Raw genomic sequence first — 27,069 nt, 5'->3', positions numbered from 1 at the left:
AGCAGAATTAGATCACCTGCTCCATTGAGCCTGCTCTGCCATTCCATCGTGCCTGATTAATTATCCGTATCAGCCCCATTCTCCTGATAGGATCAATGAAAGCAAAATTAATTGAATCAATTTACCAAAGAACAAGTATATATGATCACAACAATTTGAACTCTCTGGAATTCCATTCAATTTCTATTGAGAAGGCCCTTTGAGATTTTGTGTATGCCCTTAATTATATTAAGCTATTACCCTCATAACAATATCTCTTATTCCCTTTATTCCCCAAAGATGCTTCAGCTGAAATTTCAGAAGATTTACCAAAGAGTTTTAAGGATAAGCATTTGAGTAGAAGAAATTAAATGGTGATTTTCTTCAAACTATTTGGACCACCACTCTGCTAAAGGAACATGGGGATCCTCCCATGTTCAGTAAGATTATCCAAGTACAGTTGTGGACATGATGGCAATTTCCTAGCATTCCCAGGGCAAGGTTTCTGCCATGTTTGTGATAGGGAATGGCCACAGGAATTTTAAGACCAATTTGGAATATTTTGTTCAGATTTGGTCACCCTACTACAGGAAAGATAACATTAAGCTGGAAAAAGTCCAGAAGTGATTTATGAAGGTGTTGCTGGGGCTCGAGGGAGAGAGTTTGAGCAGGTTGGGACATTTTTCACTGGAGCATAGGCAAATTAGGATTGATCTTATAGAGGTATGTAAAATCATGTGGATGTAGGCTGGGTGAGAGCACCCTTTCCATCCTCAGAGTTGGGGAATTAAGAACTAGAGGGTGCAGGTTTAAGGTGAGAGGGGAGAAACTGAATAGGAACTTGAAGTACAACTTTTACAACTGAAGGGTGGTCAGACTGTGGAATAAGCTGCCAGAGGAAGCAAGTATATTAACAACATATAAAAGGTAATTTGACAGGTATATGAATAGAAAATCATTAAAGGGATAGGGGCCAAGTGCAGGCAAATTGGACTAACGTAGATGGGAATCTTAGGTGGCACGGACCATTTGGCGAAAAAGTCCCGTTTCTGTGCTGTATGTACTTTGGAAGTCACAGAAAACATACCTCTTGGTACAGTTGATCCTTGACACTCCAACAGTCAATAAAAGAGAAAATGAAGACTTTTTCTCCCTATGATCTGGAACAGCTAATTTTTAATACATCATTGCACTGAGTCCAACTTAACAAATGGATATTTGATTTATTAATTCATTTAGGAGCTCAAAATATTGAAAGTTATAATAATTTGAACATTTTGATGTGTTTCCTTCTACAGATCGTATTGCCAACAAGATGTATAGTTTTATGGGAGGAGGTTTATTCTGTGCTGGCGTGGGCAACATCCTACTTGTTGTTTCCACGGCAACAGATTACTGGATGCAGTATCGCCATTCTGGCAGTTTTATGCACCAAGGCCTGTGGAGATATTGTGTGCCAGGGAAATGCTACCTGCACACAGACAGTGTTGGTAAGGAGATCAAATGAAGCCAATGATACAGCTCATAACAACCAGAGAAATACTGTATGTACTAACAGTGATTTGCCAAAGGTCAGATGTTAAGGCTGGAGACAGAATCATCGCTTGATTCAGTTCCTGAGGTCTCCAAAGTGAACTGATCACAGTTGATATTCAAATTATATTTTCAAAAATTGTTTGAAAAATAGCCCTCAAATAAGAGGTACCATTAAGAAGATGGAGAAAGCACAAACATATAGAGAGATGGATGCATGAGCAACAAAAAAGTCTAGAAGACACTAGACTTAGAGATACGGCACTACCCCACAGAGACTGCACTCAGTAATATACAGAGAGCTGAAAGTCACACCAAAAACTTCATAGTTGAAGGCAAGCATGAAGAGATGGAAGGAAAGGAGAGAGAATCTGGGAGGGGAATCTGGAGAGCGCAGAAACAAAAAACTGGAACAGGAGAAGCCAGAATTTTCAAGCAGATCCATCTCATGAGCTAATACATTAGGACACTGATTGGCAAAACAGATAATTCAATCGGCAAATGATTGTTTTCTTCTATGAAAATAATTTAAAAATGCATTGAAATAAAGTGAAATTATGTCCAGAGTATTTCAGGTAATATTTTGAGTGTGTTTTCTCTTTATGTTTGGATAATATTGACTTACTCAACACTCGCTACATTTCTTACATTTTTTATTAATCATTCTAAGGGCATTTTATTTACAATCTCTGAGCAGAGTTTGCTAATTAACAGTCTGCACTTTGGGTTCAAACATTCAACAATTATCTTAATAAAAAAAAAGTATATTTCCGAAAAAATGGCTTCAGTGTTCAAGCATGTATTATTGCCATGGAATGAAATAACTTCCTGTGGATGCTGTCTGTATGGAATTTGAACATTCTCTCTGTGACTTTCTGCAGGTGCACAGGTCTCTCCCACGTCCCAAAGGCATGCTGACTTTTGGACTAATTTGCTAATCCAAATTATCCTTGGTGTAAATGGGTGGCAAAAGAATCACGGGTTAATGGGCAAGTGTCAGAGGATGGGTTATAGTAGGAGCTTGGGGTACAAGAAAGTGCTCTGAGTGCTGGTGTAGATTCAATTGGCTAAATGGCCTCCATCTATGTCAGAAAGGAAATACGATAAAATGAAAAAAAACTCTAATGTTCATTGTACTAGTTTTAATAACCAAAGAACACCAAAGGGCATGTTATAGTAACTGTATATCCAGCAGACATCCGTTCAGCAAATAAGCAATTTAACTTTGTTACTATATTTTGCTTATTATTAAGGCATGTATTAATGAATTACTAACCTTGTATATCTCACATTAATGGCATTCTTGATAAATAAATCACTTGTAAATCCTCACTGTGCTATGCTTACAGCCTAGATTAGGCAGTTGCTTTCTCTGCAATGGTGCTTGCTGCAGTCAAGGACTCTTAAATTTCTATCAACGTAAATGCAACAAATTGAACCATTGGCATTAGCGGGAATGCCTTGTTCATGCTGTCTATCCTGCGAGAGCCACACGAAGGTATCCACGTGATAACTTTTCCACTCAGTACGGCAAAGGTCATGATCTCACATAACATTTTGATGAAGGAAGAGGAGACAACTGAATTTATTTGTTGCTTTATTTCTTGTTGGCTCTTTATTGTCTTCCCTCATTAGTTAAAGTAGAAATTACATTGCCTTTTTGCTGACATATAATGATAATTTGTTTATCTTATTATTCTAGCCTACTGGGACGCCACCAGAGTATTCATGATCCTCTCCTTACTGGCATGCTTCATTGGAATCATTATTGGCTTCATGGCATTCCTACATTATTCTTCCTTCACCAAATTTGATAGAACTTTTGCTGCAGGCATCTTGTACTTTATTTCATGTAAGTATTGAAATGGTTTTGACCCGTTACACTGCTGACACTTTTGTTCTGAAAAGTCTCAACTTTTATTACCATAGTTATACCCTTTTTATTTTGCAGCTTTATTTGTGTTGCTAGCCATGGCTATTTATACAGGTGTCACAGTAAACTATTATGGTAAGCGTTACGGCAATTGGCGCTTCTCCTGGTCGTATATCATTGGATGGGTGGCTGTGGTGCTCACATTCTTTGCAGGTAAAATATTGTGTTATATGAGAAGTGACTCCCTTTGTACTAATTCTCACTAAAAATTGACATTTTTATTAATTAACAAATGCAGATTTCACACGAACGTAGAGAGGTATAGTTGTTTGTTGACACTGAAGTAGTGTGGCTTTTTGTGCATAGATTGCAATGGTGACTGCTGGCGAATCATTTCACCAGGGAGGCCTGCCACAGTCACATCTAATCATCTTCACATCAATGCAGACAAACACATACACACACGTCAGTGGAAAGTAATTAGGATTTGGAACTGGATGATCTTTCCCTCCAAAGTACAGAGGGGCTGAGATCAATTATGCTGAACCGGCAGAGATAAGTTACCTTAATAAAGATTGATGTGCATCCTTCCTAAAGTGTATGGCTCATTTTGGTACTAGTCAATGATGAGACAATTATATAGAGGCAAATGGTTCCATCAGTCTGCCACTTCAAAATAAGCCTAAAGAAATATTATGACTGCTTTAGCTTTTCTATTCTGCTAATTTTGGGATATCTCTTTTCCCATGTTGGTGAAGGATTGTGAGTATAAGGTAGTGTCAGTAGTGTGGAAATAGATGAGAAGAAGAATGGGACAATCCTTGTCTTCCAACTCTGAAAATCACTTTGGTGGCCAACAGAAAGTGGCAAAAATATACATACTCAATCCAAGCATAAACACAAGAGATTCTGCAGATGCTAGAAATCCAGAGCAATGCACACAAAATGCTGGAGGAACTCAGCAGGTCAGGCAGCATCTATGGAAATGAATAAACAGTCGACATTTCAGCCCAATACTTTTCTTCAGGACTCCTGAAGATGGGTCTCGGCGTGAACGTCAACTGTTTATTTATTTCCATAGATGCTGCCTGACCTGCTGAATTCCTCCTCACTTTGTGTGAGTGGTAATCCAAGCTTGTTCAGCTCTTCATAAAGCTAATAGCTTGGAAAGGTAAAATAATCCCATAAATAGATGCACTGCATAATAAGAAACTTCTCCCCATGGCACAAATGTCTGGGACAGGAGCTTCTAACCTTTTTTAATGCCATGGACCAATACCATTAAGCAAGTGGCCCATAAGACCCTGGGTTGAGAAGGCATAGATTTAAGGAGAGGAGAAAAGTGCTTTAGAAGGGATCTAAGAAATAATTTGTTCAGCCACCCAGAGCATGTGTGCAATCTGAGTGCACTGCCTAAGAGGGTGGAGGAGGAGGATACTGTCAGAACATTTAAGAAACATCTGGATGAATATTTGCATTGCCAAAGCTAAAGACCAAGTGCTGGTAAATGGGATTAACATAGATGGGTACTTGCTGGTCAGAATGGGCTTGTGAGGGGGCTGAAGAGCTTGTCTGGGTGCTATATGATGCCACGACTTTAATGACTTTATGACTAAACTAGTCAGATTCATGACATATTACTGATTCAGTGAGTTTTCTTTAAGTGCCTCCTGGGGATGTCATTAAACAAACTACTTCAAAGAGCCACAAGAGATGATATTAATGCAGAAGATCAAGAGCTTGAATTTGTAGATCATCTCAAAATTTAGGATCTATCCAGCTCAAAAGCATAGATATCTATTGACAAATTATAAAAACTGAGGATGTACAGAAAGTCAGGCTTGATGAAATAAAAATACATAAATGAGGAGGCTGTGGAGATGGGAGAGGATTTAGATAACTAATCACAGCCGTGGATATTTGTAGAGGATCTAGGCTGGTCATCCATTACTTTGAAATCACATCAAATGCAGCTTGATAACATTTGCTGAAATTAATGGTGGCTTCAGTTTAGAAATGTTGCTGATAATGTATCAGTTATGTGTAATAAAACTCTACGAGGAACAATAGGCTTTACTGAATGCATGCTTATGTGATACTGAGAACACAAACAATGACCCAATTTCACTTCAACTGCAGAAGAGATGAAGGGAAGTAGTAAGTAAAAGGCACAAATCTAACAATGATAGAAATATGAAGAGCTGGGAAAATCAATGAAGAAAGAATTGTATCAGTGTATCCATCACTTTACTCTTCTTTGTAACAAAATGTTAGACAGAACCCAAATCATTAATTCATCTATCTTTTTCTCAATAGTTGATTGACATGTTAAAGAGCTGGTTAGGCTGCCTTAAGCAGATGAAAGCTGTAAAAGATAATGTAATTTCTTCCAGGCTGTTTTTTTTTCCCGTCGGTAGCAGCACACCTTGCAAACAGCAAATCTGGCAGCAATCACTGGCCGCATCAACCTTTCACCATCAACAGTTCCAGCCAAAAAACCTCATTTTGCTATCATTTATTGCCGCACTGCGCAAAAGATCTGAAGACCTGCCGTATATTGAAATCTCATAAAGGACAATCATTCCTGGGAAATGCAAAACATGCCATATATTTCCTATTGTTGCAGCAAATGCGCAAATAATTAATATACAAGGTTTTACCTAATTTTGAATCAGAAAATCTGCATTTCCAGGGCAAGAGTGACCATATGTAAAAACTGAAAAAAATATTGCTACGTGGAAGCTGGAGCTCATACTATGATTACCACATCTAGTAAGAACATATAATGCAGTGGGTCCAGGTCTACCATTTTTTTTCAGTCATCTGATCTCCTTTGCAGGGATACCTTATTTTTCTTAAATGCTCCTGCAATCCAGTGCCTACATATCAGCCACATTCTGCATACAATGAACGTTGGATCAGTTAATTGTCTTATTATTGCCACATGTACTGAGGCATAATATAAAGCTTTTGTTTGCATGCCATCCAGATAGATCAGGGCATTGCTTAATGGCATTGGCCGATGATATAAAAAATTGGGAACCTCTGAGGTAGATCATTCCATATGTAGGTTCATCAGTGTTGTACAGAAGGAAAAACAACAATGCAGAATATCACACACAAAATGCTGGAGGAACTCGGCAGGCCAGGCAGCATTATTGGAGAGGAATGAACAGTCAACATTTTGAGCCGCAGGCCGCTCACCTGCTGAGTTCCTCCTGCATTTTGTGTGTGTTACTCTGAATTTCTAGCATCTGCAGAATCTCTTGTGTTTATAGATTGCAGAATATACTGTGGTGTTACAGTTACAGAAAAATGCATTACAGGGTTGACAAATAAAGTGCAAGAGCCACGATGAGATAGGTTGAGAAATCAGGAGATCACCTTCATCTAATAAGAGGTCCATTTAAGAGTCTTATAACAGCATAAACTTCCTTAAGAATACTAACAGCCTCATTGTATTTTACAATGACTACAATAGTTTTCTTTTTTTCTGATTTCTCAAATTAATTGATTTCAATTGGTCACAGTGAACTTAAGATTTCTGTGTTGGCGGTTTACATTATAATTACTTGGCCTCTGATATCAAATTTTACCTGAATTTTATTCAGTGTTATATCTTTCCTCACTAGATCCTTCAGTTATGCTGAGTTGAATAGAAAACACAAATATATCACATCATTTCTTTCTTAGGTATCTTCTACATGTGTGCCTATCGCTTGCATGAGAGCCCGCAAAACTCAAATCCTCGCTAACACCCAAGACTGCACCTTAAGAGATGGAATAATATACTGGACCATCACTTTGCATCAACTCACATGTTATGAAGTGGCATTTTTTTAATCTCTTAACTAGACAAGTTAGTGAAATGTAGGTAGAAATTAAAGCAAATTAAAGCTGTACTTTTAGGACTTGGCTACAGATTTTCTAATCACTTCATTTGAGAAATAGTTACAAAAGGACAAACAAATCTCAAAAACTTTCAAGAATGTTGCATGAATTTTTCTTTAAAATAGTAAAATAATGTGGAAATATTAGTGTTTTGTACATGCTTCTTATATTAGAAATAGCAAAACCTGAAACTAATTTGAATTTAGTGCATCCACCTTATTTTACGTAATAAAGTTTCCTTGAAAATCTATTAGCTTTAAGCAGAACTAAAATTTTACTGGATTGTTACTCATTAATATTTATTAATCGTTTGTTTTGTTTAATTTAAGTTTAGTGACTGTCTGTCAAAACTAACATATATTGTACATTTATTGCTCTGAAAGGGTGACTAAACACTTTGATGCAGTAGGTGGCTTGCAAGGTCACTTTAGAAGAAGTTAGCAGTCTCTATAGAACTGGAGTCACATATAAATTATATCAGGTGAGGAAAGTGGTTTATAAAACGGAAACAATATCAGTAAACTAGTAAGAGTTCAATGAGTTTTAGCAGTTTTCATCACAAAGATTCACAAATATACACTTGGATAAGTTTTATCTCACATGAAATAGAATATTATTTCAATATCATTTAAAAATATAGGGCTTAATCTCAATTTTTGATCACAATTTAACCCGTCACAGTAATTAAGCTCAGAATTATTTTTCATTAGTTGGTATTATTTAAATTTTCAAAGACCTATTGTCCTTTCATTCCAATTGTACAGTCCTAATTCTGCAGATCAGACTACTTTCCATCACACTGAATTCCAGCTATCCACATTTAATTGAATTTTGATGATCCCAACTGCTTACAATCCATTCCCATTATATTGATACCCATGGAGACTAAAGCTCTCACTAGTCTCTCCTCACGTTGCATTGGACTAAACCATTCACAGTGAATAGAAATTCCAACTCATTTAAATACAGTGTACACATCTAAGCATATTTTTCTATGATTACCAGAAAGTTGGTGCTCAGCATATTATGTTTAACACCACACTCTTTTCTAAAGCCTAAGTGTTTGTGTGAACTAGTTTCTGACAAAGGCTGAACAAACGACTGAACTGTGATTAAAATAAAATCTCCAAAGAAACTCTTAAAAATCTTGAGTTTTATATGCTGCCTGCTGATAATACTTTCAGAAATCCTCCAAATATTGAACATGTGGATCAACGCCCTAACAGAAATATTCATTAGGGAAACAAAAATAACTCATCAAGAGGCAGAGGTTAACCTAATCTAGACTGCTCCCCAAGGATAACTTTTAGATACTTTTCTGCAGTTCCAACACTGAAATGTTAACAGACCATCACTATAGATTGTGAAATCATTAGACATTCTTCTGTAAATTCTTTTGTTATTGACTGAAACCCACTAGTAATAACATACTATAATCATAATTACATCTATCATTGTCCCAGTATTAATATAGGATGTGTTAATTCTACAAAGCTTCATTGTCATCATTGCCATTGAACTTGACAATGGAGTCAGCTTTCTTATGGTAGGTAACTCAGAGCAAGTTCAAGTATTGATATTGTTGGCATATATGAGGTTTCACAAATTTAACCTGCATTATTTGACAGTACTGATTTCATTGTACTCATGTAATTTAATAAGTTGGTTTACATTAGTTATACTTTATACTTTATTGTCACCAAACAATTGGTACTAGAACGTACAATCATCACAGCGATATTTGATTCTGTGCTTCCCACTCCCTGGATTACAAATATTAAATATTTAAAATATTAAAAATAGTTAAAATTAGTAAATATTAGGTTACAAAATAGATATTTGTAGCCATTATTTACAGAGTTCCATGCACGGATATAAATTCCAATCCACTTTTTCTATAGATTAGTGAAATGTGAATTGAAATGTCACAGAAGAAAATTGCAGACTTTGTTCTTTTACATTACAGTGGTTATCATTTGGGATTTGGTTTGAACTCACACTTGTTAAGCATCTGGCTTTCTTTTAATGAAGAGAAACAGACACTGTAGTGTAGCAGTTAGTGCGGCGCTATTACAGCTTGGGGTGTCGGAGCTTGGAGCTGAATCCTGTTGACCTCTGTAAGGTGTCTGTACGTCCTCCCCATGGAATGCATGAGTATCCATTGGGTGCTCCAGATTCCTCCCACAGCCTAAGACATACTGGTTAATAGGTTAATTGGTCATTGTAAATTGTCCCACGTTTAGGTTAGGCTGTTGGGCATCGCTGAGCAGTGCAGCTCAAACAGCCGGAAGAGTCTATTCTGCGCTGCACCTCTAAATAAGTAATTAAATAAAGGGATAAAAGATTAAAAGCAAAAAGATGTACATTCTCTGAGTCTTTCCAATAGATAACTAAAAGATAATATCAGTATATAAATGTCTGTGTAAAAATACGTAAATATATTTGTCCCTTTACAGCAGAGGACCACTTCTTGCTTATTTAGCACCAAATATTGTTCCCTGGTATGAAATGATGTTTTAAAAAAATGCACAATCGACATACCATTACAATGATTGACTTTATCATTTCTTCATCTCATTTGCTCAACTACTTTATACTTTATTGTCACCAAACAATTGACACTAGAACGTACAATCATCACAGCGATATCTGATTCTGCGTTTCCCGCTCCCTGGCATTGTGAGTGAGGTGAGGGCCTCTGACTGTCAGAGTTGACCACAGATATTGCATCCTAGCTGTCTAGATACACAATCCTGGGCGGTATGTTAAGGAGAGCAAGCGGTTGCCCATGTAGCAGGCTCCCCCTCTCCACACATCTGATGAACCCAAAGGAATGGCAGAGACCAATACAGTTTGGTTCCAGCAGCATCACAGGAGTTGCTGATCACCATTCAACTCAATGTAGGACTGCCTTAGGGACTCCAGCTCCGGATTTTTCCCTCGGGGTTTACTCCTGAATCTTTCCCCATGAGTGGGTATAGATGCAAGGCTGCGGATGATTGAGATCAGAGTCTTCCTTCTCCTAGATGAGCTTCCAACCGTGGCTGACGAGTTCCATCTGCCCAAGTTGAATGGTTTTAAGGCACCATTAGCCGTCTTTTCCCCTTCTGTTGTAGGTAGAAACGGTTCCGTCAGGCTTAGTAGCTAAGCCACATATGAAGGCCAGGAGCTGGTCTTAGTTGTCAGAGGCTATTTGAGGCACATGCCATTGAGAGCTTGTCCCCAAACCACTACCAACTATAACAACCTTAAGGCATTGTAAACAATGATAATAAAATAAAGTGTTTTAATAACTTAGCCCTAATTTTTCTCAAATAGGAACAAAAATGTGGAGTCAGTTATTATCTTATATGCTAATAACATTAGTTAACTGTTCAATGAATATATTGCTTCCGTGTATTTTGTTTAATTAATTTGGAAGATTTCCTGACAACCTAATAGAATATGCCATATTCTTGACAATAATTCCTCCAAAGTTATTACAAAAAAAACTGTGCATAATGGACTCAAAGGGTAAGGAGGCTTCATTGCTAACAGCTTGGCTAAGGATGGAAGCCTCAGTGAGTATGAACTAGCAAGAAGATGAGATACATAAAATGAAAGGAAAAGAGGAAGGAAGAAAAGTCTGGATTCAAATTGGACCTAACATGACTTTCTCAGGATGACTCATAGTATTTTACAGTCAATGACATACATTCTGACCGAAGAGTATTATTGCAAGGGATGTGGCCATTAGATTTTCAAAACAAGCTCCCATCTGTAGCAGTGTGATCTTCATGAGAAAGTCTACTTTTGATAATACTATGTACTATTTTACATTCACCCTAAGAAGTGAATGAGACCTAGGTTTAAAGCCTTGTTTGAAGAGCTATTCCCCTGACCACATATCACTACTTCAGTAGTGCACGAGCAAATTAACCTAGGTTTTGTGTACACAAGTCATTGGAATAGAATTTTAATCCACAGTGATTCACTCAAAGACATAAAACTCAATTTGTAAATAAGTTTGTTATTGTCATATGTATTGAGGTACAAAGGAAATCTTGTTTTGCATAATGTCCATACAGATCAATTTATTACAGCACTGCATTAAAGTAGTACAAGGTAAAGCAATAACAGAATGCAGAATAAAGTGTTGTGGTACAGAGAATGTGCAGTGCAGGCAGGCAGTGAGGTGGAAGATCACAACGAGGTAGATTGTGAGATCAAGAGTCCATCTTGTCGTACTAGGGAATGATTCAATAATCTTATAGCAGCTGGATAGAAGAAGTCCTTGAAACTGGAGGTACATCCATTCAGCCTTTAGGATTTTCTGCTTAGTGAATGGAAGGAGAAAAAAAAAGCAGGATGAATGCTTCAGACTAAGCCACAACCAGAAAAAAGTATGTTAGACTTGGTGAGCTGGAGTGGGGATAGGGAGGGAGTGGGCATTAGGTAGAAGAGAGAAAAGGGATGGAGACTATCTTTAGAAACAAGTGCCAAAAAGCATTGTAAAGAAGGTGGGCCATACAACTTCCAATTATGCATTTCCATAATCAGGGGTAATACTTCATTTGCCGAACAGACCAAATTGCAAGAGATGCAACAATTGTCCTTTCACCTCTTCTCTTCCCACCACCCCACCCAGGGATGCAAAGAGTTTCCATATGAAGCAGTGATTCACTTGTGCTTCTTCCAATCTATTGTATTGAATTTGGTGTTCACAATGTGATCTATTTTACAGAAACCAAATGCAGTGTGACGATTGATTTGGTGAATATCTGACTTCAGTCTGTAGAGATGACCTTAAATTTCTTGTTGCCTATTACTTTAATTCTCCTTCCCATTCTCAATCTGACCTACCTGTCTGTGGTCTCCTGCATTCTTACAATGCCCTCATGCAAGGTCAATGAAGAACATTTCACCTTCTGTCCAGCACACAATAGCCTTCCAGGGTCAATGTCAAATCCCTCAGCTTTACCTATCTAGCCCTCTTTGTGCTAAAAGTGGCCATTTCTGCTCTTAATCAAAACCACCCTCCTCAAATCCAAGTTAGTTTTTACATATATCCAAACATTCCAAAGGTCCTAACCAGAAAGCAAGAATTAGGCATTGTGAATATGCTCCTCATGGCTGGAACTTACCTGTTGGTTTGAGGCTGATGGCTGTCCTTTAAATGCACCCTGCACTAGTATGTGGTTGACTGGGGATTGGTTAAACCTCACACATAAAATGCTGGAGGAACTCAGCAGGCCAGACAGCGTCTATGGAAAATGGTAAACAGTCAACGTTTCAGACTGCGACCCTTTATCAGGACTGGAATAAAGGATGAGAAGTCAGAGTAAGCAGGTGGGGAGAGGGGAGGAAGAAGTACAAGGTGGTAGGCGATAGTTGAAACGAGGAGCGAGGGAGGGGTGAGGTAAAGAGTTGAGAAGTTAAAAGAGATAAAAGGCTGGAGAAGGGGGAATCTGAGAGGAGAGGGTAGAAGACCATGGAAGAAAGAAAAGGGGGAGAAGCACCAGAAGGAGGTGATGGGCAGGTAAGGAGATAAAGTGAGAGAGGGAAACAGGAATGGGGAATGGTGAAGGTGAAGGCAATCATCAAAAGTTAAGAAATCGATGTTCATGCCATCAGGTTGGAGGCTACCCAAATGGAATATAAGGTGTTGCTCCTCCAACCTGTGTATGGCCTCATTGTGGCAGAAGGGGAGGCCATGGACTGAGTTGAATTGGTTAAACCTGTTTGTTTGCATATCAGTTAAGTCAAAACCTTCTTGCATCTGAAATACAGGGCACTACAGCAGTCCCCTACAGTCACCCAGCAATACTAACCATAGTTTAAGAAATTAATTTATTTAATGCACTTTATTTATTAGATGAAGCATGGCAGTTATTTCTCCTTGCACTTGTAAACCAATTTAAGTATCTTAATAAATAATTTTGGAAGGAAAATTGTCATGCCAAGATTTGATCATTTGATTTAAATTTGACAGTAGATAATTAATTCACTCCTTCCCTTCTTCAGTCCCTCAGTTTAGATGAATCTGAATAGAGTCCTCAGATAGGTTGTCATCCAATAATTCTCTGTTACATTTATAGCCAAATAAATATCTCCTGTTGTGCAGTGTTGATAAGCTTAAATTTGAATTCAAAACCTCCAAAAGGGGGAGAAGAGAGACATTGGCTGACAAATGTTCTCAAAAGGGACTGTACAATGCACCAGTTTGTACTCAAGTAAGTAACCCATCGATGACAATATTTCTGAAGTTCAAGCCTTTCCTGAGCAGAGAGATAATGAAAAGCAAATGTAACCAAGTTCTTACCAGAATGAATACAGTAAAATTGTGCAGAAATCACACATGAAATTATCATGTCTAACCTATCTCACATACAAACTCCCTGCTTGTCAATCACTCCCTTGTTTTATCACTTATCTGCACTCTCCATGTCTAGGTGAGCTCACCACTTTTGTGATAGGATTTGTATGTTTCTTTACGTGCTGCAGGGATACAGAGTTAGAATTATTTTCAATTATTTTATTTGTACCAGTTCTCTCCTTTTATATGATAACAGTTTTAAATATATCAACAAAACATACATAATTTTGTATAGACAAGAGATTCTGCAGATGTTGGAAATTTTGAGCAACACACACAAAATGGTGGAGGAACTCAGCAAATCAGGCAGCATCAATAGAGAGGAATTAACAGTTGAAGTTGTGGTGCCTGATTTTTAAAGAGTAGACATTTAGAGCAACCTGGATGAAAGGGCAAAATCATTGGTTGTTTCATCTGAATATTGAACCATCCTCATTCAAAACTATACTTCAGAGTCATCCTGTGCGAACATAAAAACACAAACATGGGCAGACTCTGCTAAATAACCTTTGATTACCAATGTCAGTAATGCCAAATTCTGACAATAGTCTTCAACATCAAGAATGAGTTACTTTCATCAAGTTATTTAATTGGTTTCTGATTGGGAAAACTGGCCAGAGATGTGTTTAGTTAATGTATTACCACATAGCTGATCACTAAATATTAATTCACCCCAGCAAATGAGGGATTATTTACTGTTGATCTGCTGCATTATTTCCACCCTTCCTCCCCTGTTCTTGCAGATGGCCGGTTGTCTGTCTGCAATCCCTCTGGAGCTTCATTTGCTTACCTGCCAGTTCATCTGATCTGGAAAAAAAAACCTTCCAACTTGTAGTCAAGTATAATGGTACCAAATCCCTCTGAACACATCTGGGATGAGGATTGGTGATCTATTGGGCAACCCTGCTCCATGCTGAGTGTGGCCTTGGTCTGCTTTGCACTGCTGTCTGGTTTGTAGTAGTCACAAAAGGGAACAGAGTTGTTTCCTCTTTAATCCAGTACTTAACTCTGCCTTTCTATTCATTTATGGAGAACACACACACACAAAATCTTGCAAACTACTTCTCACTGTAAATGTTGGTGTTGAAACAGCCCTTTCTTAGCTTGCACTTGTGTTACTGCATGTAGACAACACATATGTGAGCAAAGCTATTTTAATGTTGACTATATTGCATACGTTAATGTGCATCATACTCACAATCCCACCGCCTGCCAAAGCTTTATTCAGTCAACGAAGTACTTCTGTACCATAGCCATTGTTACAATATCGAAATAGATTAACGTCCATGCTTTCTAATTGCATCCAGCATGATACAATATAATTTACATAAAATTAAGCCTGATGTAAGCACAGGTACACGTGTGCATATGTAAGTGAAATGGTGTATATATAGTAAATTTAGCAGGTAGTTAGCGAAGGAAACTACGTGCGTTACGTCTGGACAAATAATCTTGCAGATTTAATCCATTTTCATTTCAGTAGATGACAGGAAAATTACTCGTTCTTTTTAGATTCTAGTTAAAATATGCTTGAGCTGGAATAATAAATTATTTTATTCAGTTTTGTGACCGAGTAAATTATAGAGCAAGACGTTAAAATATTTCCTCTCGAGATTCACACATACAGGAAAGGGATATGTGCAAGGCACCGTTAAGGGCTGGAGCAGAGGCCGGGGAAAGATCTTTGCCTTTATGAAACGCATTTGTATTTCTAATAAGACATCGCACTGTGTAAAGCACTCAGCAAGCCTGACAAAAAAAAAGGTTCCGACAAAGCTGACATCCTGCCCTGTTCCCCCGCTTCAAATGTCTGGAGGCCACGGAAGTGTATACAAGTAGCAGAAGTATTATTGAGAAACATCATTGGCTTTCGACGGCGTTTACATTCTGACAAGTGATTTTGTTTTCTGGTCTTTCAATAATGACGGAGCTTTTCTTACTCCAAGTGACGAATTTCGCTTTCACAGTGAAATAAAGCAATTAGAGCTTAAGGGGATCTCTTCAAGTTCAATGTATAATGTCATTCGGTTAGTGCCTTTTACCCAAAACATAATCATGTTTTCAGACCTTCCAGATGGAGTCGCGACCTCTCGCATTGTTGCCTTTAAGCGCGTTTGCTCCGATTGTGTGGAGATATTTTTTCCACCAAATCTGTTGCAATTAGTATCGATGTACAATATGCGGATTGTGAACAGCTGTGAGTCTTGAAGTGCCTTCTATCGTGTGTCAAATGGCGGACTAGACTTCAGAAAAGAAGTGTGAACCTCGGTTCACTGATCCAGCAACCTACCCACTCCCCAGTTCCATTATCACACATAGCAGAGATTTTAAATGAATAAAAAATCGGCAGTTAATGCTGCTAACAACTCGAACAATTGCTTCAATTGAGCAACTAAATACTTTGAAAGGAAGATAAGAGAGGCGTGCCTCTTTATTTCATTTGAGAAGTGGAACAACTTTATCGGTCAGCGGGGCTCTCCATCTTTGGGCGTAATTGGACTACGCTTTAAATCTGTATGGAAAAGGTGATTTCTACATGGAAGGTTGGAGAAATCAGATCTGACCAAGGCTGCCTGTTGCATTGTTTCAGTGAACTGGAAGGATGGGCATCTAGAGTTGTCATTAATCCCAGAAGCTTCTTAGAAGCTTGTGGCGCTTAGGAGAATAGGAGCTGTGATCTGAAAGCCTTACAGCAGACGTCTCACTTGATGAGATGGACAATAAAGCCGCTTACCTCTTATTCTCAGCTTTGACGGCATCGCCGAGCTCTACATTAGGACCATTTCATCGCCATTAATTCGTTTAAGTTCCCATTTGCAACCCCTCCCCCTCCCCCAACACAACTATTTGCCGCGGTGTGTGCTTCAATGATCCTGGTCAACATCACTGCTGCCTGTGTAAAGAATAACTGGCAGGATAGACAAGACACTAGATAAGATAAATAATCCTACACAAATATGAATGCAAACGTATAGGCTGTGATGTGACAAGACATGAATTTATTTTGATTCATTTGATGTTCAGACTCAGACTCTGAAAACCCTTCTTACATTTAACATCCAAAAGTTGCCTGCACTGTGCTTGTAGACAACTTAGTATGGACTTAATAAAATATTCTTGTTTACGCGCACCGTGCTCCCTTAGATTTTCATTCTTCTCCTCATACATATGGAAGACGCGACTCGCACTTGGCGAGTCTTTTAACGCTAATTGATTCCAGAAATTAATTTCTTCTACCTGCCTGATCGGATGGAAAGGCTGTCCTCGTGCCCAAGGATTAGCACTTCCCTCTCTAACATCCTCCCTAATTATCTAATAGCATGGGCTGCGAGAATTCTGCCACTGTTCAACCACTTTCCGCATTAATATAAAAAGATTGAAACTGTGATGGCAACTCGATTTCAGCAAATTAGCGCGGGCACTGGGAGAGGGACCAGAAGTACCTTCTCGTAAATTTCCCGAGCTTAATGTCAATAATTACCGCAATTTGATGGGAAATGAGCTGAAATTATCCGCCGCTCTATTTAGCGCTGCCGCGCAAGGAGGAAGAAACATGAGCAAAAGAGAGAAGAATAAATAAAAGAAGGGTCTGGCACAGGAACATGCAATTAATCACTGTGGTTCGGGGTTAAGCTTTTGATGAAAAAATAATTCGTAACTTTTCTCATCGCTTCGATCATGTTCAAGTCCATATAGATTCGGTAAAATTAAACACCGCAAATCTTCTGAATAGGATAGATATACAAAACACATATTGAAACAAAGTATATCCCTTCAGGTTAAGTGAAGGGGCGTCTCGTATTATGCATTAGAGATTTAAGAGTATCTAGCGCAGATAAATCGATCGATTTGTAGGTCAGCTTCACCTGAGAAGATTCGAGAACGGGATAAATTGCAAGCAGCCAAAATGTTCAGAATGTTTTTTTTTGTGTGTGTGGAGAGAGAGCGAATTAAATCAGTCGCGATCTAAGAAAGTGCAAATTAAAAATGATTTTTTTTCTTGGAAAAACTCCAAATATATATTTACTTCAAAAATAGTTTATTTATACAAAATAATGCACTTGCATGACAAAAAAAAAATCTGCGACAAACAATGTTAAGATCTTGGAAGTGGTCTAAGATACTGACCTAGAACCTTTCAAAGTTAAATTAAGGTTTCCTGTAAGATGAAGTTCGCAGGAACTTCGGCGGTTTGTACCGTGCTCTTACCGACTCGTGTGGTGACACTCACCTCGAACAAAGAAACGAAGAGGGCAAGCTGACGCTGTAAAATGGGCAAAACCGCCCCAACCCCCGTCCCGAACGAGCACATAATATAATGCAACCCGTTTGGATATTATCCCGATGGCTACATTTTGCACTCTAAATGACTAAGGGATCTTCGTTAAAGTTTATTTTTCTGTTGATGTCAGAATTATTATCATCGTCTTAATCGAAGTGTAAATTTAAAGTGTGCAATTCACTCAGTGCATCATCACCGTACACCACGGACTCGGAGTTGGAGTAGAGTAGGTGATAGATTTCGCGCGACGGGAATGCGATGTGAAGTTCTTTGCTCAACTGGAAGTAGTATCACATCCTTTCATTGGGCTCAGGATCTGATTACTCAGTTGGTTCCTAACAAATTGTAATTTCATGCTGTCGATTATAAACAAGGATTGACATTACTGGGACCCTTAATACAAAGAGAGGAATTAAAGTCCGGTTCTTACTCAGAAACCTGGAAACACCCCGACACCCCTGACGGATACAAAATAAGTTCAGCATAAGTAAAATTTAAAAAAAAGACAAACTCTCCACCACTACATTCCCCACCACCACCAAACTCCAATCAATTAAAAGTGCTTGGGAAGTTTTTGTTTCAGACCTACTATCACAAATCTGCCTTTCATCTCTGTAACATTGAGGACATTCGGTCAAGCTTCCACTACGTATGGACAGTTAGCCGGCGGATCGCTATTACATAAAATAGTTTGGGTAGTTGTTCGCGATGGTGGTCGAGTACGAGGACTAAACTTCACATAAAAGAAAAGAATTTTAAAAGTAACACAAGAAAAAATAACTTGTCTCTGCAACCTAAGGTTTGGGATCTAAATTGCACTGTCTATATACGTAGTGGCGGTGGGTGACGAGGTAGCCTTCACGTTTGCAAAGAGTGGGGTAGAGTGAGGGGCTATTAACTTGCTCTGGGACGTTTATGATGGGATCAACGGCCTCCTATTTTATAACCATTCCATGATTCTATATCCCCGTTGCACGCACGCGCGCGCGACGCCAAATAACACTTCATACCCTAAAACATTTTTCTTTATCCGAAAGTTGTGAAAAGAAAGAACTGCTGGAGGAAGTGGACAGTCCGTGTTTCGAGTCTGAGTGACTCGGGTTCTTCCAGCATTTTTTTTCACAAACTGCTGGAAGAACCCGAGACACTTAGACTTGAAACACGGACTGTCCACTTCCTCCAGCAGTTCTGATTTTCTTTTGCTTCGAATTCCAGCATCCCTTATGTCCTCATTTATCTGAAAGCTGCCCGTTAGATTTTTCATGCCTTGGTATTTAGTCAGTGGATAACTTTTGGAAATACAGAACACCGAACGGGATTTCATTCTCGTTTATCAACAAGTGATGCAGAATTGTTACTGTAAATCCATTATAGAGGTATGTGGATGTGTCTGGCAATTTATTATCTATCCCCATTCATTCTGCCGTAAACCACATTGGTCATTTCAATGACGGTGCTCCCTCAATGCTGTTGGTAAGAATTTCAGGGATTTAGATCCAGAAAGAATGGTGATATGTTTCCATCAGCTTTCTGTGCTGATGTTTCCCTGTCCTTGCGGGGCTCTCAGTTGTAGGGTCGGTGAGAGTGGGAGATGTTTTCGGAGTAGCCTGTATGAGTAACTACTTCAAGTCGATGACCTTTGGTCAGAGCCAGAAATTCAAACCTGCAAATAAGAGCGGAGGGTTAGAGGATAAAATAACCTGTCTGAGATCGAGTAGAGAACAGCAAAAATTAACGGACACTAAAGATGGTGTGCTGCTGAGAAAGGGTTCTTTAATCGTTGCTCTCTATAAGGCGTAGATAAAAGGAAATGAAGGAAGACACGGAGACAAGGAGAGAACAAATTCTGGAACTGGGGGATACAAAACACAACAGTCACTGAAAGTCAAAAGTAAAAGAGAATTCCAAAATATCCAGCAGGCTGTACAGCATACGTGGTCTGAGAAAAGCAGACCAGCTCCACCACAAACTGGGATGCCAGTTATACGAAATTATTGATTTTAATGTTGTTCGATCACAGACACTGGAAAACTGACTCCGAATCACTTTAATGCCTGTATGTGAAACGTACCATTATTTTATTGTGGTTCGGTGCCAAGCATAAAACACAACACTGCCACAACGGAGAACATAACAGCAACCAACAATTTACATACAATAGCACAAACAGCCATGAACAATCAACAATTAGCGCGGACGTCAATAATCAAATTAAAATAAATATAAACATATGAACGGACTAAAGAATTACCAATAGAACATGGAGAGCAAAAAAAAGGTCTATTTTAACGGATGTTGTGCAGGAACAGTTAGGGTATTGTACCGGAGTCAGTTTTATTGAGCTACAGGAAAGAAACTTCGGAGATGGCGAACAAGCTACCATATCTGGTCATATCTGTCTAGAGAACAGAAGAGTTTTCATGGAACCACTACTCGTCATATTTATCTTCTAAATGAAATTTGTCGGCCTGTTGGGTATGTCTACAAAATCTTGCTCTTATACAGTTAGATTGATTTTTGAATCACAAAAGAACAATTAAAATGTGCCTGGTTGGTGGATGGGGTATATTTTAGAAAATGATAACATACTTATTTTTTGCTTATAAAGTAACTTTTTTGTTTAAATGAAACGCAAAGCGCCTGAAGTAATTATTATAATTGATGTGTATCATCACACGCTTCTTTCAGTACCCGGGCCAGCTCCTGATAAAAAAAAACGCTACCTGCGCCAACATGCCCAGCAAGCAGAGTCATTGATTCCTATCCTCCGCCCAGAGCTTCCCCATTGGTTAATCGCGGTCATATTCCCTTGAGAAGTGCAAATCTTTTACTTCAGTAAATAGTCTCTCAGCCTCCTACAAACCTGTTGCATCTAAAATAAGAGTCTCGCCAATAAAAGACCAGTCGGACTAGTTAGTGGTGTTTCCACGCACAAACATAAAACGAAAGAAACCCTCTTTGGACTGCCAGTCAGAGAAGTTGGAATGATGAATCTGAATTTTACGTCCCCGATACACCAGGTTTCTGCCCAGCGGCCAACGTCTTTCTTTATCGAAGATATTTTACTCCACAAACCCAAGCCCGTGAGAGAAGCCCCTCCCGTTTCCTATGCCAGTTCCTTGGCATCCCGTGTCCCTTTGCTAGAATATGGATACCCAATAATGCCAACACCGACGATACTGGCACCTCATCCTCATCACCCACTCCACAAACCGGAGCATCATCACCCTTACTTTCTCACATCGCCTGGTAAGTCCGTCTGCTAGTTTATAAGTTCGAGTAAATCAGTAAAAGGTTGTGTTTATCAGTGGAGGGAAGGCGAGAGAGGAATTTTAACTTTAAAATGTATTTCTCGGTATGTGCAGCGCCGTCATCGCTGAACATGCAAGCAGACAGCGTCTAAACATTCACACTTTACGTTTATTTGGTTACCCCACTCCTATTATTTAACTGAACACATTAAATATACATTTTGGCAGCCTACAAACATTCCACATTTGTATTCCGGCCACTGGGAATCAGGTTGCAATTGTTCATGTCGATACTGTATATGAAACCGCGTACCAGTGTAATGTAACGAAAGTTTTAGACAGCACTGTGATAAAAGTGAAGGAAGGATATTTAATCAAGTATTCTGATCATGATTAAGTCGTATGCGATGGGAGCAATGTTAAAATGGTTTTGCGAATGCAATGGATTTTAATGCTAACCTATCTGTCATACTGCTAATTTAAACTTGGCTGGTTAAATTTTAAACTTTTATTTCAAACTGCACGATATAGTTGTTTCTTCTTTAGAAGACTTTGTTTTAAAGGGGGATCCTTGCTAAAGTTGATTTAATTTGCTGCAATGGAACCTTGAGCGACTGCGGGTAGATAAACAGTTCTATCAATTTATTTAATGAATGAAAGTTAGCAAACTCACACTTGTTTTATCCAAACCCGGGGGGAAAAAAAAATACTCATTTTAAAGAGCTGTTAATCACCACTTCATTAAGAAATCTGAATGTATTGTGGTCTTTAATACTTAAGGCCTGGTTTTTTAAAACATATTTTAAATTAATAAGCTTCAGCTACAGTTTCTTTTAAGGGGTTATACGTATTATGCGCTTAGTTACGTCTTTTCAAACTTCAGCTTCAGGTGGGATATTAGCACGGCACAATTTTTTTCTCGGTTACTTTGCAATTTCTTTTGAGGGGTTAAGCTAATTTAAACACTTATTAAACTCCTCTCCCTCTCCCGCATTCGGACTTGCATCCATTATATTTTCTAGATAATCCTATAAAACATATACTAGATAAACTGTACCTTTTCTCCAGAATAAAATATAAAACAGGTTTCCAAAACTGAGCTCTAACAACTCTTCATCTTACTCTAAGTGACATTAACATTGAAATATTGCTAAAATCCATTGCAATTATCTAGAGTAAAATGAAACCAATAAATTTCTTCTATTAAATATATGAAACGGTTATTAACATTGTAAATGGCAGACTCATGCCAATTTATCTAGTTTGTTAGCCTACTACTAGGCATTTCGAGAGACACTTTTATGGGCAGGGCATAGAAGGATACTGTCCTAATACGTGTAAATGACATTAGGGTAGATGGACAAAAAAGTCGGGACTCACGAGATGGGCCGAGAGGCCCACTTCGCTGTTCTACAACTCTTTAAATCTACCGCTTATTGATCTGGACTTCCACAATAACTCAGCAACTTTAGTTAGCACCTTTAAAGCACAATTCAACGCTGCAAAGGAGCGCTATCAAACAAAACAAATGTCCCCGGCCCATGAAGGCTTGAGGGTAAATAGCAGAACATGCTCAAAGTGGGAGGTTTGAAGATACGTTTATCAGACAAACCGTATATCATGTACGTATCTACTTTGAAATCGATATTTAGGAAACTGCCGAGTGGGAGTTGTAAGTTGCTCTGGAACATATAATGATGGATATAATATATAACGACCATCTTTTAATCGAAGTACAATCAACCCCGGTTTACATTCGGGAAGTTGGCAAACATAAATATCTATATGTCAATTTATGTCTTAAGGATTAAGGACAAAAGTGTGCTTTCATGCTTTGAAAGACTTCATCCCCTTCTAGAATTTTAAAATAATTCATGATATACTTTGTGTTTTAACCGTAATCTTTGTAAAACATAAAGATTATTTTAAACCGTCAAATGGTTCAAAGCTGTTAAAGGTACATCCGATTTTTACTTGTTATCTCAATACCCAAAGCAAAACCAGCGTTTGAAAAAAATGTAAACATTTTAAAACTTCATAGTGGATTTTCGCAGACGAGTAAGGAGGTGTCAATATGCCATTAACGATGTCTTTTTTGTTGTCCATATAAACAAATCTCAGAGACCTACATCACATTTCGTTGTTTTAAAAGGGTACGGAAAAAATCAGGTATATACAGCAAAGGCCATCATGGTCGTTATTTATTACAGTGCCTTGCGGCGACGGTCTGATACAAGCCTCCTTTATTGCCCTGCACCAAAGGATTCAAAACAAACGCCAGTTCTACCATGAATCAGTACAGAATCGGAAATGATCAGAACTTTCGACTGGCAAAGATTTACCCGTTCTTTAAATAGATAGCCCAATCTCACAAAGGCTGTCCTGTTAATATATAGAAATCACATCAACGAACATTTTGAGTAGCATTCAAAATTTACAATGAAAAGACGTTTTACAGAAGTAATCGTTTAACGAGTAAATAGCCAAATGTTTACGATTTACGCTGTTAAATGCTTCTGCTATTTTCGTACGATCTTGGCGTCTAATGAGATAGTCATTGATTTTCAATCTACGTCTAATGAAATTTATAAATAGGGAAACGTTCCAATGGGTTGCTGCTATAGTAGAAAGGCTGCTGATGGTGCTGTTTAGTGGGGTAATTCGAAACATCTGCCCTTAGTAAACACCCACTAGAATTCTTGGACAAATGGTGATGATGGAGGAGACTATTCGGCAGCCGCTGATCCCGCCACTATGGGATATTTTATCGCGCAAAGGAATCTGTGATAACGGTGAGTGCTGACTTGAGAAAACATTCATGTTAAACATTGTGCCCTTGTTATCAGTAGGGATGCACGTGCCAGCTCTCTTCCAACATCCCCCTGAACTCCCAGGTAAACACTGCAGGCGACGGAAAGCCCGGACCGTCTTCTCGGATTCTCAGCTCTCGGGACTGGAGAAACGCTTCGAGATTCAGCGCTATCTGTCAACCCCGGAAAGGGTGGAACTGGCGTCAGCGCTGAGTCTCTCGGAGACCCAGGTACAGCTGAGAGGGTGATTGCAATTGAGAATAAAGCCACGTTGACTCAAATGTATTTTGGTTGATACAGAGAGCCCTTTGGCATTTTTCAAAATAATCTAATTACACAAAATCGACCCAATCGATGTAAGACATACTCTGAGAGATGAAAACATCGAGGTTTTCAAATAAACTCACTAATGTTTTACAGCCTCGAATGAAGTTTAGTTCGGGCATTTCACATTTTGTGAGTCGACTGATTACTTTATTTATGTCCCTACGGGGCCGAGTTGTATTTAACTCCAAACTCTTAATACTATCAATGAAATCACCCCTCTCCCAAGGCTTCAGTGCGCTCTTCTCCTTCAAGCGCATCCAAACACGTTTGCCATCACTTAAAATTTTATATTGTAAATTCCACGCCTAAATTCATGGAACCAGGACACAGGGCTATTTCCCAAATCAAAATACTTTCGGATAGAATCAGCAGTGAACAGATATTGTAGTAGTGAAGATATATTGTCTATCAAGTGAAAATGATGCAGAGTGGAGTGACGGACTATCCTTGATTAAAGCATGTTTACAGATACTCACTAGTATCGGCTTATTCACTACACCTAGTTCAATAACGAGTCAATAACAAGTCACCTGTAGAAACAAAAGTGCTCCCTGTGACTTTCTTTTTGTTTTTAAAATAAATATTATTTGAATAAAGCTTCCGGTCGTAAAGCGTCCAATTTGTTTTTAATCTTTTGAGATTATATATAAATTCCAGTTAAAAACATATTGTTATATTTCTACAGAAATAAGTCACTTCGAATATTTTTATAAGCCTCACGGAAACACATTTGATTTGACTTTGCGAAATTTATATTTGGGAATCAGTCCGTTGATTTGAGGAATTATTTTAAAATGTTATCCTATGGTCAACAGCTGTTAGTGTCGTCCTTGCCCGACAGTAATATCGTCGTTCTGTAACAATATCGTGCGCCAGGGCTCATCTTTAAACTCACTTGGGTCAGTGGTGTTCTCATTCCGGTTAAATTTTTTGTGCTTCTGGCTGGTGTGTTTTCCAGGTTAAAACATGGTTCCAGAATCGAAGAATGAAGCATAAAAAACAATTACGAAAGTCTCGGGATGATCACGGTCAGAAAAACTCACCCACCGGCGACCAGCGCCTCGACTCCAGTGTCAGTGAGACGGAAATAAATCCGAAAAGTTCCATAGAGATAAAGTCTTTAAGCAGCCAGAACACCTTTCTGTTAGAGAGCCACGAAGATGATGTGGATATTATTGAAGACGATGATATTTGCTCTGCTGAACATATAGCGTAAAATTAGATTACAACTTAAAATCCCGAAACACATCAGAAAGAGCTATTGTTCACACGGGAAATACTTTGAGACTGTTGGATTTGTGAGGGGCTGGGCAAAGACTGCAGCCACCCTACCGACCTTACGCGCCAATCGCCCGACCGTAGCTTCGGATTGTTTCCAAATCGGAAGCTCTTTCCTGTATATAGTTAACGAACGAAAATCTAATATTTATGTCAAATACATTAGGTTGAAATAATCTTGATGCTACCTATATTGTTAATGTTAACTCTTCAGTAGCACTTGTAGAATGCATCTCGTCAACAATTTTAAGTTATATTGATGTTATAAAATAATTTACAAGCAGATAGTTTTTAAACCATTGCCTACTGCAGTTAAGCATTTAACAGATACGGAATCAACTTTGTAAAGTCCATCTGAATTCAATCTGTTGTCAACCGATTTCCCTTCAGTTTGATGTAAACGTAACTTTAAAACACAGTGATAAGGTTTTAAGCTAAACCCTGTACAAAGAAACACGGCGCGTATATAATGCGTACTTATTTATTACGCATTATTATTGATAGAAACTATGCTCCAGATTATTACAGTGTTCACTACATTAATTGTGTTCTTAGAAAGTTTGAATAATTCACTAACTAGAATTTCAAACATGGAGAAAAATTAGATTGTGTTATTCTCTTCATAGTATATATTGTATATGGTATTTTCTATAATATATGGTAAATGTAATCTTAATTATATGGTACATGCTTTTCAACTATACTGTATGTGTTATCCTATGTATAATATACAGTATATTATGAAACATTCTCTACATAACATATATAATGTGTTGTATTGTACCATACATATTGTTATGTGTGTTATTTGCCAGTAAGCTAAATAACATGGGCTGGGATTTTAACATTTATGAGTTGCTCACAATCTGTTTCAACACAGTCAATCTTTTTTATCTCCTCTGTCTGCATAATGTCTCCCTGCAGTCAGACCATTAATAGTATTAGAGAATATATTCTAATCACAAAATTCAAATTATGACTCAGAAAAAGACAATCATTTAAAGGCTATAATATTGTATAAGCCTCAGAACATGCTTTTAAATTCATTAAATTCACTAGCTTGATGTCAATATAAAATCAAATAGGATTAAAATTGCTGTCTTTTAATGTCATTTTGAAAGCTATCATATTGTATCCAGTTGCATATCATTGAACATGAAGCAGTTTGGAACACTTAGGGTCAGGAAAGGTGCATTTTATTCTGTTAACAGTGGTTATAATGATCAGAATAAGACATCAATATGTACAAACCACATGCTGGTTTCCAAAATATTTTAACTTCAGCTTTATCTCCTTAAAAGTTCCAATTTTCAGCTTCAAGATAAATTTTCCATCTCTTCAGCAGGTTTATGATAAAGCATACATGCATGAAAACATGAACGATTTTGCAAATATCATTCAAATAATAACCATTCCTTTAAGTTCCAAAATAGTACTCAATGATATCACTCCCTACCTGTTAATCACACTTTAATCAGAACCCATTTAGG

General features: G+C 38.2%; 2 protein-coding genes across 2 annotated transcripts; both read left to right on the top strand.

The window, feature by feature from the left end:
* Positions 1-1,294: 1,294 nt before the first annotated feature.
* Positions 1,295-7,140, top strand: lim2.1 (lens intrinsic membrane protein 2.1). Its single transcript, XM_072238847.1, has 4 exons — positions 1,295-1,469; positions 3,215-3,364; positions 3,464-3,598; positions 7,079-7,140. The coding sequence occupies exons 1-4, from the start codon at positions 1,295-1,297 to the stop codon at positions 7,138-7,140; spliced, it is 522 nt and encodes a 173-aa protein (XP_072094948.1).
* Positions 7,141-20,900: 13,760 nt separating this feature from the next.
* Positions 20,901-25,517, top strand: bsx (brain-specific homeobox). The gene is made up of 3 exons (XM_072238854.1): positions 20,901-21,162; positions 24,014-24,204; positions 25,260-25,517. The coding sequence occupies exons 1-3, from the start codon at positions 20,901-20,903 to the stop codon at positions 25,515-25,517; spliced, it is 711 nt and encodes a 236-aa protein (XP_072094955.1).
* The last annotated feature ends 1,552 nt before the right edge of the window (positions 25,518-27,069 follow it).

Source organism: Mobula birostris, chromosome 20, assembly GCF_030028105.1.
Source record: "Mobula birostris isolate sMobBir1 chromosome 20, sMobBir1.hap1, whole genome shotgun sequence".
Classification (NCBI taxonomy): domain Eukaryota; kingdom Metazoa; phylum Chordata; class Chondrichthyes; order Myliobatiformes; family Myliobatidae; genus Mobula; species Mobula birostris.
This window is presented reverse-complemented; position numbering and strand designations above follow the sequence as displayed.